Here is a 15,376-nt window from a genome sequence, read left to right as displayed (position 1 = left end):
TTTCTGCTGCAAATGTAACGTATAAAAGTAACTCGTTACTTCCGAGTAACGAGAACGCGTTCCTTTTATTTCTTAGTAACGAGTAACGTACTTAGTTACTTTTTTTCCGAAGGAACGAGTAACGTATTCAGTTACTTTTTTTGGGTAACGTGTACAGCTCTGCTTCCTCCATACAGTCCTTTCTTTAACCCAATAGAGGAGATGTTCGCGAAGTTCAAGCTTCATGTTCGTGCCTTTCTAACCGAAAGGGAAGAAGACATTTTGGCAGCCCCGTCTGGAGTAACCATACGCGACCATCGCCGTACCATTTTGTTGCAAGCCACTCAGCAATGCGTGGAGAGCATCCATCGCGTGGACTGTGCATCTTTTGATCGTAATCACTTCCGTTACATAACTCAAGCTCTCGAACGTGGAGACATGTAGAAAATGCTTGCAACCTTGTGTACGAAGCCTTTCTCTTTTCTTTTCAGTGTTTTACGCTAGTGCACGAGATAAACATGAGCCTAACGCTTACTTCGTTTCATGTAATAAAGAAGCGTTTGTGAGATTAAGATAACAAATGTTTCGCGCCGCAGCTCATAGTCACTCCAAATATATTGGGTTGGTAGTTTATGCCACGTGGGCGCGGATCATCGTTTAGCGTTGAATTGGGACACGAAGCTCCGTGTGGATTGGATTGGAAATAAAAAGAAAGAATGGAAAGAGTAGGAAGAAGAAAAAGACGAAGCACCGTATAATCATAAGCTAAAGGTTCACTTCCGATACCCACAGAGGAACAGCATGTAACTATATGCACGCACGCCAGCTCATTGCACTGCTTGCACAGAGGCTACTTCGATATATATACTGTCTGACTTGAAAGTCCGCAACATGGCCTATCGTCATGGAATTGCCGCAGGTTACGTCGGTGGTCATAACTTATCTTTCGGTATCGGTTATGGCGATGGCAGTGCTGTCCTCCGCTTGATGGAGCACATACATCGAACCGTCAATAGCCCAACACTAACATGCTATATCATTGCACCTTTTGCAGTTAGGGTAGTTCAAACTAGTCTTGTGGTCGTCCATGACAGGCTATGGTTATGAAAAGATCATCAGATTCCAAATAGTGATGTCGTGACATTATACCATTTCCAAAAAGGGCAGTGCGAAACCGTCCAGTGTCAGCACATGTAACAGATTATAGTGTAGTCATGAAAAGCTCAAAATGCTCAAATAGCAATAGGTCATGACAATATTCAATTTCCAACAAGGGCAGTTTGATATAGTTCACTCATAGTCTATATGTAGGTTATAGTCATAAAAAGCTCATCAAATCCAGCATAGTCATAAGTCACGACATTATTCAATTTCCAACAAGGTAGTCCGAAATAGTTCAGTAGCATTATACACTGCAGATTTTAGTCACGAAAAGCTCATGAAATCCCACATAGTCATAGATCATGGTACTCTGCAATGAGGTTACTCTGAAATATTCCAGTTATAGTCTATAAGGTAGGTTATACTCATGACAAGCTCATAAAGTCCCACATAGTCATAATTCATCTCATTATAACATTTCCGACTAGGGTAGCCCGAAATAGTTCAGTCATAGTCTATAATGCACGTTATAATCATGAAAAGCTCATAAAGTCCCGCATAGTCATGACTCGTGTCATTATACCATTTCCGACAAGGGTGGTCCGAAATAGTCCACTTATGGTCTATAATGTAGGTTATAGTCATAAAATGCTCATAAATTACCGCATGTCATAATTTATCTCATAACATATCCTACAAGGGTAGTCCAAAATAGCGCAGTTATAGTCTATAGTGCAGGTTATAGTCCTGAAAAACTCATAAAGCCAGCATAGTCATAATTCATCTCATTATAACATTTCCGACAAGGGTAGTCCGAAATAGTCCAGTCATGGCTTATAATGTAGGTTATAGTCATGAGAAGCCCATAATCCCGCATAGTCATAATTCATGTCCTTATACCATTTCCGACAAGGATAGTCCGAAATGGTTCAGTCATAGTCTATAATGCACGTTATAATCATGAATAGCTCATAAAGTCCCACAAAGTCATAATTCATCTTACTATAACATTTAGGACAAGGGTAGTCCGAAATAGTCCAGTCATCGTCTAATGTAGGTTATGGTCATGTAAAGCTCATAAAGTCCCACATAGTCATAATTCATCTCATTATAACATTTCCGACAAAGGTAGTCCGAAATAGTCCAGTTATAGTCTATAATGTAGGTTATAGTCATGAAAAGCTCATGAAGTCTTTCATAGTCATAATTCATACCATTATAACATTTCCGACAAGAGTAGTCCGAAATAGTTTAGTCATAGTCTATATGCAGCTTATAGTCATAAAAAGCTCATAAAATCCCGCATAGTCATAAGTCATGGCATTATTCATTTTCCAACAAGAGTAGTCCGAATAGTTCAGTCATAGTATACAATGCAGGTTGTAGTCATGAAAAGCTTATAAAATCCCACAGTCATATATCATGGCATTATACTCTCTGCAATGAGGTTACCCAGAAATAGTCCACTTATACTCTATAATATAGGTTGTAGTCATAAAAGCTCATAAAGTCCCGCATAGTCATACGTCATGACGCAATACCAATGTAACAAATGACGAAGTACTCGCAATTTATCTCCTTATAGTGCAGCAGTAGTCATATTACTGGGTTATACTGATTCCAATGGCGGCAGATGCAATGATATGGACCGGGTTAAATTGGCTGACCAGTGGATTAATTTTGTTGACCATAGGATTAAATTGATAGACCATAGGATTAAATTCAGTGATGATGGTATTAATTTCAGTGACCATGGGATTAAAATGAGTGACCACAGGATTAAATTGAGCGAGAAAACCTGTAGTAGGTGTGGTGGTGGTGGGTGGGTGGTGAAAGGGCTCGCCGTTGTCGGCCTCACAGAGGTGGGCAACGTCACGACTGACGCCCTGGGGGAATGTGCGTCCTGGGCCGACTTCTAAGGGAACTGTGCCGACATATGTCTGAAAACATCTGAGGAAAACCCAGGAAAAACCCTGGACAGCACAGCCGGCACCGGGATTCGAACCCGGGTAACTCCCAGTCTCGGCGTGACATGGCCAGCACGCTAACCTGAGCTAAACTGAGCCACGGGAGCTGGTGGCCTGTAGTAGGTCGTGAACTAGACAGACAGCGGACCATGCAGCAGACGACGCTGCCGGAGATTTTCTCCAATGAGGTTTGAGCATGACGTCATACACAATGTCCAATCGGGTGGAGGTGCATTCCTCGCGGCAAACTATGGTGAGCTAGAATGAATTCTAGCTCACCATAGGCAAACGCTTGTGGCCATAGAAATCTCATTAGATTTCTAGAGGCCATAAGATTTCTATGCTTGTGGCAGAACGGCAGAACGACATCCCCATGCTGGCTACAATGGGATCAACATGGCGGCCGCCTTTGAGACCCATTTAGAGCATGAAGCAAATGATTTAGCGTAACTTTTGAAAACTTGGCAGTCAGTACAGTATTACTGTCAAGTCGATCGCTGCATTCATACAACTGCATTCAAAATGTTGTAAGCGCCACTGCGTCTTCGGTCTTTCTTCAACCTTACCAGTTTGAAATCGTATGTGTGACATAGCGAATAACGAAACGACGGTTGATGTGTAATGCGTATAACGTTTGTAAAAATCGTTCGCGGTAGTATTTTGCGTGATGCGCTGCTATAGCACATGCATATCCTGGTCTTTGCAGTCTGTGATTATTTTGTTATTGCTACCTAGTAAATTCGGTGGCTTCTCTCTAACAAGCATGTCAGGAACAACAGCAGCGTCACACGAGATATACAGGGTGTGTGCAGAAAAACATGACCCGCATTTTTACATGTAACTCGTTGTCTACTTAGCCGAGGAACTTCCGGTAGCGCACGACGGCGCATTTATGCGTGCGAAATCTGTAGCAAAATTGTGGAAGCCATACCCAGCTTAAAAAATAAACGAAACAACGAAAACGTCGGCTTCCGTGCATCAGAATACGGCAACATGGTGGACAATAGGGTGTATGTGAAAGGGCAACGTGGTGCACGTAGGAGAGTTGTGTTCAAGTACCGCTAGGGGAGCTATCGGTGCATAAATCGAAACGATGTCCCACATGAATGCTCATCGGCAGTACCCCTAGCGGTGCCTGCACATAACTCTCATGAGACCAAAATGCACTACCATGCACTGTCATGACCACCCTATTCTAATGCATGGAAGCCCATGTTTTCGCGCTCAGTTAATTTTTTTTACACTGAGTATGGCTTCCAGGATTTTTTTGTAGCTTTCGCATGCATAAATACGCCGTCGTGCGCCACCGGAAGTTCCTCGGCTAAGTAGACAACGAGTTACATGTAAAAATGCGGGTCATGTTTTTCTGCACACACCCTGTATATAGAACCAGCATGATGCGAGCTTCATCGTTTCACTTGTACTACGTGTCGCATACAATACCGCATACATTCACTGTACACTATCAAAGCACCTGTGATGTTTTCGTACACTTTGTTGAAAATCCCGCCACATAACTTTTGAGGCAATCAGATAGTTTTCATTCTCCCCCAAATAGATGAGCACTTTTAGAACAGGCCAATTAGTCGCTGGACCCATTATATAGTATTTCACGATGTTACTTCGGTTTTAAAATTTGCATATTGAAGAATTGCTAGTAATTACTTTTGCACCAATCACTTAATCTGTCACACATCGAGAACTGTGTGCTGGATACTGTTGTCAATTTTCACGTAATTTTCACTGTTGTCAAGTGTCACGTATGATAGTCACTGCCATATTGGCGAAACTCACAAGAAATGGAGCTGCAGGCGCCCTTTTGGACAGCCACCAAGTTCCAACTCCCGCTCAGTTAGTGAAGAAGTTGTCAATTTTTGGATGACCAGGAAGTAAAGTTCACTGTAGTATACAATAATAATAATCTGTAAGCAAAGTACTTTGCTTAGTTACTCTTTCCATTGTCAACAATGAGTCAAACGTAGAAGCCACATACTTTGTAAACCTAGATGATGGATATCATGTACGACTGTCTTATGTTTGTCATCAGTAGTAAACACCATTGTAGTGTGGTATTTCATGTACATTTAGACGTTCAACTATGCATTCTTGCTTAGATGACTACAGCATTGTGTGAAACTGTGTATTTTTTGTATTTCACATGGGTTCATACTTGTGTTCTGCTGTTGTAGTGACTGCTTCCGGAGTACTGCATAGCAAAGCAAGAAGCGTTACAAAAGAATAACGCAGTGTCCGCAGTTGTTGCAGGACAGCTGTAAAACCACGCCGTCCGAAATGGTGCTCGGACATTTGCAAATGCCTTGGTAATAGTGTGTAGCCGTACGGAACTTCCTTTCCATCAGGTGTGGATGTTTTCACAGGCAGTTGTTTTGAGTTACTCAAACTGCATGTTTACAAATGTAGGCCGGCACGAAAGGGTTGATTACTGCCGCAGTACACAACATTCCTACTAAGTAAGTACCACATAAGTAGTCTCAGTTGGTGCACAAAGTTATATTCAAACAGTTCTAGATTTCTATATCCAAAAGATTTCTTGATAGTGTTTCTAGAAAATATGTTATTTAGATGGCTGACCTAGTAAGAGACACATAATTTCCAGCACTCTTTGAGTGTAGGCAGACATATCTGCACAGGAATGAAATACTTCCACGTGTGACTGAAAAATATTGCAGTTTGTCGTCGTGCAGCAATCAACCAACATCCTATGTTATGTCCTAGCTACCTGGGTGCAGTGGCAGATCCAAAAAGGAGGGGGAGGGCGATCGCCCCCACAAACGCTAGGTTACACATTAGTTTTCCCCTCCCCAGTTACGCGCTTCAACAAAGAACACCCCGAAGCCAAGGGTCTGGATCCACCACTGTCTGGGTGCCTTCGAAAATATCCAAACTAGGACAGTGTCCTTGCTACTTGTCTTCTTACGTGCCTTGTGTCCTCTTCTTAGGTTCAGTTAGATGTGAAGCACATGTGTCCTGGATGTGTTGCGGCAAAGTGCTGATTCCTGGCCCCTACTTGTGATGGAAACTTCGATGCGCAGAGGAATGAAGGATGCCATTATACAAGGTTAGTGCAAGGAATGATACTTTAGAACAGCACTGCACTTATAATTACAGTGTTGTAATGTATGTAATGTTGTATGTAATGTAATGTAGTGTTGTTATGTATGATAATAATCTAATATATTTATCACACAAAGTGAAAGGACGTTGAGAGAAAAAAAAAGAACATCAAGGACTTCACAAGGGCCTCAGTTAATGCCACCTAGCTGAAGAGAACATGGTCATTTAAAGGGACGGTCTCATACCCCCTGCCCCTCTCATAAGTGTATCATTCGATTGCCCTTTGTTGAAAATGGAATACCGCAAATTTAACCAACAAAGTACGTCACGGTTATCAAATAACCGAATTAAGTTGATAAAGATTGCAGAGCATGCCGCGGTCAGTGTTGGCAACAACCCGAACTGCTACGTCGTCCTGCGGGAAAGTCCGTGATAGGATACAGAAGTCGTCTGCTTGTGCGCGCGCAGTGCACTTGCGTGAGCAGACGACTTTCAGAAGTGACTGGGGACCGCGGCAACTCTTGTGCATTTTCTTTGAGTTCTCGGGTGAAAAACGCACATTCTAAGAAGTGGCCCACATGGTGGTTTAGAAAAACTATGTTAACCTTCAGACACAAGTTAAAAGTCTAATAACAACCCCACTCACAATCACATATCTGAAGTCGCAGCCATCTGCGCACGCGGTTGCATTACAGCTCCGACCAAAAATATATTACGGGAGCTTCCGTTGCACTCCCCGTTGCACACTGATCATGTTTGAAATGAAGTGTCGCTGATGACGTATGTGGAGAAGGAGTGCATGTTTATTTAAAAAACGCAATAAATACTCGGGGAAAGAAAGCACGTGACTTAGCTTCTGCGTATCCGATTATGTGCCACATTATCGGAGACCCCGCAGTCAATGCACGGGCTACATTCTCCGCTCGCGGAGATATATGTCTGAGTGTCCCCATTTCGAGTGCAATGGGATTATTCAACCAAAGTCCTTCTGCAGGTTCCGATTGCCATGGCAACGGCGACGTACCCGCAGGCCCACATGGGTGATGTTGCATGAGAATGAAGCGCATGTTCCGTCATCTGCTATTACGGCATGTTTCTACAAATTCCTCGAAAACAACTTGGTTATTCTGAATGAAACTTTGTGTTGTTGGTTGTGTACGGTATGAAACGGTTGTATGTGTACAGTACTCGTGAAGATAGTTGTGGCAAAGTTTTGGAATCGCCCCAGCTGTACGAGACCGTCCCTTTAGGCAAAGTGACATAGCTACACTAAGAATCTGCCAAGTCATGACAGTGCCTCCTCTATAGTCTCAGTGCCTGTCAAACCGCCCTCACTAGGCCGTGGAACACGCTCTTTCCCATCGCCTGCGGTGACCGTGTGGGGGCGCTGTGTAAACGGTTCCTCCAGGGAGGCAGCCTGGCCTAAACGTGGTGTGAAAGCTGCTGATGGTTATGTATCTTGTACGTTCTACTTCACGTTTTTGAAATGGCATACTGTTGTGTGCCCATATGCATGTCGGACGAGAAGAAGAAGACCCCAGGACTGTCTTCTCACGAAATACCGGCTGATCCCGACCTCAGAAAGAAATGGATTGTTGCGATTCGTCGTGATGACTGGACGTCAAATTCAACTTCATGTTACACGAAGGTTTGCAGTCGTCACTTCAAGAGCGAAGGCTTTATAGAAGGGAAGAGGCGGCGACTGAGAAAAGGCGTAGTACCTTCTGCGTTTGGGGACTTTCCATCGCATCTACAGCCGAAAAGACAACTCGAAAGAAGCAGCGCAAGCATGGCAAAACGGTCGTGCTACGACCGCGTTTCGTCAAACATTTATGAGGTTCAGAGACAGTACACATCAGTTCCGCCTTGTGAGACTGCGCAAGGTGTGCATGGAGAGACGACGACGGAAGAACTTCCTTTGAACGTATTACAAGCCCGAGTCAAGTACAAGTCGTGGCCCAAGTATTACATTAATGAATAATTTTTATCACCGGTTTGTTCTTCATGACACCAGCAACACGACACAGCACATTCTGCAGAAATTTCCTGACACCCGACATTATCAGCAGTGGAACTGTTGCGCCAAATTGCGCCAATGCCCGAATCCTGCTACATGCATCTACAAATAGCCAGTTTTTTGGAGAATTGCGCCAAGGCTGCTCCACAAACGAACTCTGGACGTAGAAACCGAAACCGAAACTGAAAATTGTAATAATGTTACTTTTATCGTGGCAACGCTCCGGCGTCTCGTGTGCAGCCGCATCATGCTGCTCACGTCAAACGCGAGTTCAATGTCATCGTTAAACTGGCCGTGATGTCCCTATCAAAACTCAGAGGTAAGAGCACTGATGTCTTACAACTGGAGATCGCCATTGGGTCTGGAGTCGCGTGAGAGCTTAAGGAGACATCTCGCCCCTTGTTCTAAGGATTCGGATTCTCGAGCCAGCACACGCAATCGCACTCGTAACTTGCGTTGCATTTCAAGCAGTTCTATTTGCATAAAACTTCTGCTAGGATTCAAGCAATTTCCTAAACCACGCTTTTCGCAGTTACAGTTCACACAGCCAGAACAAAACGAAGTTTAGGCGAATGCTGCACGTGCGCAAGGCTGCGCTGCTTATACTAAGAGCCTCGGAGGAAGCCCGACGATGGAAACTACATGCCCGATTGCTATTCGCATTCAGCCTCCATATAATGACGCGGAACTTTGAGGGCGAAAGTAAACTACCGTATATTGCTGCATATAAGCCCACTCCGCATATAGGTCGACACCCCTAATTTTGAGCCTCAAACCTAAAAAAGAAAAAAGAAATACCGCAATTTGTGAAAAAATAAAAAATGCTTTATTTACATAGACTAGATCGAGTTCACTGCCGTCCATCGCTCAGCACTAAGACGTCATCATCATCGCTAGAAATTACAACGCTGCATTCGTGGCTGACGGTTGCGGGGGCAATCGGCGTCGTAATGTGGCACTTGAGAAACGCACCACAGACCATGTCTGCCGGTAGTCCATACCACACGTCGTGCACCCTCTGTGCACCCTCGCTCAGTGAAGCACGTTTCACACGCCCGGTTGGAGTTCTCGGATTGTCTCGGCGCATCCACTCACTGTAGAGCACGCCAACTCTGTCCTTGAATGGCTTATTTAGCGCCACGTCGAGAGGTTGCAGAATCGACGTCATCCCACCGGGTATGATCACAAGATCTCCGCCTTCGTTAGCTACAGTTCTTTTCACACGGTCGGTGATGTGGCCTAGAAATGAATCTAAAACAAGCATGTTCCGAGGCCTCAACAAGGCGCCTGGACGCCGGCACCATACCGAACGAAACCGGTCGAGAACAGTCTCCTCATTGAAGTAGCCCTTCTCGTTCGCTCGGACGAGGACTTTTGCTGGGAACTTCTGGTTCGTTGGGATCATTTTCTTCTTGAAAACGAGAAAGGACGGCAGCTTGTGTCCGTCTGCTGTACAGCACAACATGGCGGTGAACCAGCTGTGTTCATTGCCAGTCGTCAGCAACCGAACCTGCCGCTCACCTTTTCCAGCCACCGTCCTCTTGCTTGGCATGTCGAACCAGACTGGCGTCTGGTCCGCATTGCCAATCTGTCCGAGGAGAAATCCATGCTTCGTCCTCAGCTCCGTCACATACGGTTGGAAATCGAGTAGCTTTTACTCATAAGCGTCGGGGAGCTGTTGGCATACTGTCGTCCGCCTTCTCGGGCTCAGACCATTCCACTTCATGATCCACTGCTTGGATGCTTTGAATTCACTTCGCGGAATGTCCATGCTGCCCCCAACAGCCCATGCTTTCTCTTCAATGTCGTCTTACGTGACACTAAGGCTTCTGCTCCGCTGCCCACTCACCCATTCATGCACCACTTCTTCGGTGGCGGGGTACTGCCCGGTCTTGGGTCCCCGGAAAGACCGTCGTGTGGCCGCCCACGCGAAAATCCTATCCCTCTACTGCATCCATCCTCGCACACACTTTTCTGAAACACCGAAGTTGCGCTCTGCTGCGACGTTGATGTTGGCTTCGGCGAAGAGGATTACCTTCCTCTTAAACAACGCGGTGTATTGTTGGCTTGGTGGCATCTTTGAAAAACGTCCACAAAGTGAAACGTTATGGCAGTGATGGTGTTCCGGTAATCCAGCGTAGGTCATATGATGCACCACGTGTTTGGACCATCAATGTTGCCGGACGGGGGCCCGTAATCTGGTCGGACGGCGCATCTCCGCGTATAAGTTGACCGACCTTGCGTATAGGTCGACACCTCTAACCTCTGACGTCAATTTACCAAAAAAAAGTCGACTTATACGCGGCAATATACGGTAGCCTTCAGTGTGGACACCCTCGTAAGACGGTGCTTTGTTTTTGTCTGTTTCGCTATCGTGTTTTTGTTTGTTTGTCTGTTTGTTTTTACATGTAGGACCCCGTCGTACCTGTTTCAGCATGAAGCGGCTTGAGCTCAAACAACAACTGAATCCAGCTCCTCTTCCTCTTTGCATAAGGTTGTGGACTTGCCGCGTCTAGCCATGTGGAAGCTGCTCTTCTTGATTGTTATCACTACTTCGAGAACTCAGCGTCGCAGAGCAAACGTGTGAAGTTCAGTCAGAATGCATTTGGTGCATCTCAGATTGTCTTTCTTTGCACCGTGATTTTGCGCAGGCTGACACTTAGTATGGCTCTTGATCCAGCAGTTTCCAGGACTTAAGGCAGTATTAATGTCCCACAGGACGTTTCTATCTGGTGCTATACAGTCGTTTGAGACAGTCCTTGAATGACAAGAAGTTCATGGCCAAGGTGCCTTTTCTGCGCAACTGTGCGGACGTTTCTGTGGGATTCCCGATTCTGTTCCGGCGGACTGAGCTTTTGCTGCACATATTTTTCTCCCAAATGGAAAACCTCGTAAACATGATCCTGCGTCGTTTTTTTGCATGCAGAAGCTTACTGAGGCAAGTCCGGTATGGCATTGAGACCCATTGACTTAAACCTGTCATATAACTCTGGCTCGCGAAGGGCTCCTCCAGAAAGAAAGCATAGTGATTGGTGCCGACAGAGAAGTCGCAATGTCCGAGTTGAACTGAAGAGAACCAATACTCCAGTCTTGTGTTTCAGAGCAAGTGAGATTGGCTTCTAACAGCAATATATACTTGTAGAGATGATAGTCCAGGTCCTGTCAGGACGTCTATGTACCGCTCCGTGATGGCCCCAGTAGAACCACCAATGTTGTTCTCCTCTTTGCAACACAAAGGGCTCTGTGCGCTCTGCTCCAAAAGCAGCAAAACCTGCTACAAAGCTACCTTTTTCCTGCTACAAGTGCCGCTACGAACAGCAATTTGTCAGTTCCACCACTGCAGTATGACCACGTCGAGGATGACAGACTGGAATGGCTAGAAGCTTCGTTTCCAATGTATGTTGAGTAGCTGAAGAAGTGCTCTGGGCACACTCGTGAGTTCCTCACAAGGGAAACTTATGAGGCACTCCTTCTCACCACTTACTCTACCGTGGCCTGCATTAAGTATCTGCTGAGAGATCAGAAGTTCTTGTTTGTTTTGACTCGCAAATTTAATAGCGACCCTATTTGAATCACACTTTGGAACACTGAGGATGTCATCTGGATGCAACAACATCCTGGATGTTCGCAGTACCCTTGTTGGCCTAGAGAAAGTATTGAAGACCGGCATTGCAGCAACTTCCAAAGACTCAAATGTTGCTCACAGCGAAGATGTTGCAGCATCAAGTCCCCTCTCCACAGGCTAGTTCCATCTCAAATCGAACAGTCCGGTACACTTGATGTCTCGAATGAACGGGAAAAAAATATATGTTGAAGCCATCGGTGAGTTAGGAGAAATAAACACTTTCTGAGTTCTCTGCGCTGCCCGGTTCGGGAAATAGGAGAGGAGGAAAAAACTGTCCCTCAGAAGACGATGTCGCCGTGCGCAGGTTTGAGCCTTCCCTACAAGGCTATTTCTTGTCGCATTGTAGTAATTTCTTGATCTGCCTTTAGACCACCTAGGGCACAATAAGCACCTGGGTTAGCAGTGTTGTGTCAGTTTTCGTTTGTCTGCCAAAAAATATCAAAGTTGACTCAAAGTGCCGAAAAGCACCACATTCACTGCAACTTTTCGGGCAATGTAAAAAACTGATAAGATTGAGCTTTATGCCGTTTAATTTGTCATTCATGAGGCTATCGAATTAAATATAATTTGTTACTCTACTCTGTCAGGAACTTGAGCGATACCTCTTTAAGTAGGACCATACCACTGAAAAATGACGAATTTCGGAAGCCTTGATCTAAAATACCCCACCAAAAACTTGTCTCGAAAATTTTATATGTTGTAGGTAGTCCCTTAGACTATGCACAGAAGAAAAATCAAAAGTCGGACTTGATCGGTAGGCGCACTGTGAATTTTTTGCCACCCTTATACGCGGAGCGCATTCAAGCGGTGGCACCGTGTCCCGCGTGTTGCAAACTCGAATTTTCGAAAGGAGCTTTCAACTTCTGTCTTCACATGGAAGTAATTGCTACAGATTGAAGCCATTCTGAGCGTTTATGTTCATAACAGTGTTGTAATCGCTGAATGTAGATTGTGGAGCAACCAGATGTGCTACACTTTTTTACGGGATGCCACACGTGCATTGCAAGTGCTGGGAGGCCGTGAAGAGCAGAATGCTTTTACTTCTTTGTAAGAGGTATATCTGTTCAGGGTGATTATAAACAAGCAGAGGTACTGCACCAATTATGTCAGGAGAAACGCAGTGACTTCCAGCATTCTTTAAAACATTTCCTTTCCTACGGCTCCATGACCTCGGACGGCGGAAATCGCACAGAGGAAAGTGTCGTTGTGCAGTGTCTTACGCTGCACATTCAAGGCTAAGTCATGGTGCCTTTTGTGAACCTTGCCGAAACAGCCCGACTGGCGCCGCTGTCCAATATGTTCTTCGGTTCGACATGATGCGATCATGGGAAGGTCCTTGTCGGATTAACTCTCGGAAGACACCTTGCGCAAAGTTTCGCATCACCCTCGACTACAGAAGTGCACGGAGTGCCCTTATACAGAGTATGTGAAGGCATTTGCATTACTGTACTCTGTCGTCCTCGCATCACACCTACCTTCATGGCCTCTTCGTTGTACAGCGCTGAGCGTGTGTATTGCGCCGACTACCGCCTCATACACGGAAAAAAGTGTTTCGAACGAAGAACTTTCGCTTTGCTTCGGTGATCGCCGTAGCTGCCATAAAGAATCTGGTTCCAGCAGATCAAACCGAAGGCGTAACAGAAATGGTCTAGCTGTGTAGAAGCTGCTTCAAGTACTTCACAGCAAAGGTGGCTGGATCACAGCAAGCAGCAATGTCGTCCATATTTGAAGGGAGCTCATAGGGTGACCCATTTGTGCACCAGCCCGACGTGGTGCAAGAAATCGTTGAGTATGTATCATCTGAAGCCATTAACGTCACACCGCTGAAGTAAAGAAGGAAATCGGTGGAGGCATATGCACAGCGCAAACACTCCCAAATACGTGAAGAAATGGGCAGAAAGACAGGCCGTAAACTGGAGACCGCTTTCGGTGTTGCCCTGCCAGGAACATCGAGGAGTAACTGCCAGGAATTCAGCGAGTTAGCATGTAACGTGAGCATGTAACGTGTGAACAGCCTATCAAGAAAATCTGACAACAACCTGCCATCAGAAGTAACATTAAGGAAAGTGGCTCCTACAACAGCCTATAGCAGTTCATGACACGAGCACTCTCATCCACCCAGGATGCTCTGCATAACTTAAGTTACCTTCTTACCTTGTCTTCTTCGTTGTCATGTTGTTCTTGACAATGAAAAAATCGTGTTTGTGTCTGTCCCTTCGTGTTCCCTAGTCTCGGGGGTTTTTTACATTATGCATGTTGTTCTTATTCTGTATACTGTAAATATGCTTCGATATGATCACCGTGAACAAATATACCTTTTATAAAGACTCAAAAGCATTCTAAAGCATTCTGTTCTTCACGTGCTCCCAGCACTTGCAATGCATGTGTGACATCCCGCAAAAAATGTGAGCACATCTGGTTGCTCCACAATCTACATTCAGCGATTTTAACACTGTTATGAACATAAAAACTCACAACGGCTTCAACCTGTAGCAATTACTTTCATGTGACGACAGAAGTTGAAAGCTCCTTTCGAAAATTCGAGTTTGCAACACGCGGGACACGGTGCCACAGCTTGAATGCGCTCCGCGTATGAGGGTGGCAAAAAATTCACAGTGTGCCTATCGACTTTTGATTTTTCTTCTGTGCATAGTCTAAGGGACTACCTACAACATATAAAATTTTCGAGGAAATTTTTTGATGGGGTTTTTTAGATCAAGGCTTCCGAAATTCGTCATTTTTCGGTGGTATGGTCCTACTTAAAGAGGTATCGCTCACGTTCCTGATAAAGTAGAGTAACAAATTATATATAATTCGATAGCCCCATGAATGACAAATTAAACGGCAGATAGCTCAATCTTATTCGTTTTTTACATCGCTCGCAAAGTTGCAGTGAATCTGGTGTTTTTCGGCACTTTGAGTCAACTTTGATATTTCTTTGCAGACAAACAAAAACCGACTCATCACTGCCAATCCAGGAGGTAATTGTGCCCTAGGTGGTCTAAAGCTAGATCAAGAAATTACTACAATGCGACAAGGAATAGCCCTGTAGGGAAGGCTCAAACCTGCGCGCGACGACATCGTCTTCTGAGGGGCAGTTTTTTCCTCCTCTCCTGTTTCCCGAACCGCACAGCGCAGAGAACTCGAAAAGTGTTTATTTCTCCTAGCTCACCGATGGCTTCAACATATATTTTTTTCCCGTTCATTCGAGACATCAAGTGTACCAGATTGTTCGATTTTAGATGGAACTAGCCCACAGTGACTCCATCTTCAAGCAAGGATTCAAATGTGGCAACCCCCAGAGCTGCCCTCAGGGTACTGCAGAGACTGAACTCAGCTACTTTACCTCAACACCTGCCTTCTCTCCAGATGTCAGCAACAGTCTACGTTGGTGGACACATAGATCCCATTGTCAGTGAGAAAATGGAATGCAAGTACTGTCTCAAAGTGTCAACAAAACCAGCAACGAACCAGCCATTACTGCAGTACACACATTGTCAGGACAGAGGTGGCCTCCTCTACCCTTCAGACGAGTTATTGTTTATTCTCGATACTCTGGGAACATTCAGTGAGAGGGCCCTACGGGAAAACCCAACTCTTCACAAGCCATTG

At 45.1% G+C, this 15,376-nt stretch overlaps 1 protein-coding gene across 9 annotated transcripts in view; it reads left to right on the top strand.

Annotated features, from left to right (window-relative positions):
- The first annotated feature begins 3,428 nt into the window (after positions 1–3,428).
- Positions 3,429–15,376, top strand: part of LOC135378564 (uncharacterized) — a 61,006-nt gene continuing 49,058 nt past the window's right edge. For 3 of the 9 annotated variants that reach the window (XM_064611617.1, XM_064611615.1, XM_064611616.1), the window contains exon 1: positions 4,404–6,126. In XM_064611617.1, coding sequence (XP_064467687.1) covers positions 6,081–6,126 — 46 coding nt within the window. In that variant the 5' untranslated portion in view covers positions 4,404–6,080. Of the gene's footprint in view, positions 3,626–4,403; positions 6,127–15,376 lie in introns of those variants that run through there. The other 6 variants (XM_064611611.1, XM_064611610.1, XM_064611614.1 and 3 more) reach the window with 6 other exon arrangements.

This window comes from Ornithodoros turicata, chromosome 1 (assembly GCF_037126465.1).
Source record: "Ornithodoros turicata isolate Travis chromosome 1, ASM3712646v1, whole genome shotgun sequence".
Classification (NCBI taxonomy): Eukaryota; Metazoa; Arthropoda; class Arachnida; order Ixodida; family Argasidae; genus Ornithodoros; species Ornithodoros turicata.
This window is presented reverse-complemented; position numbering and strand designations above follow the sequence as displayed.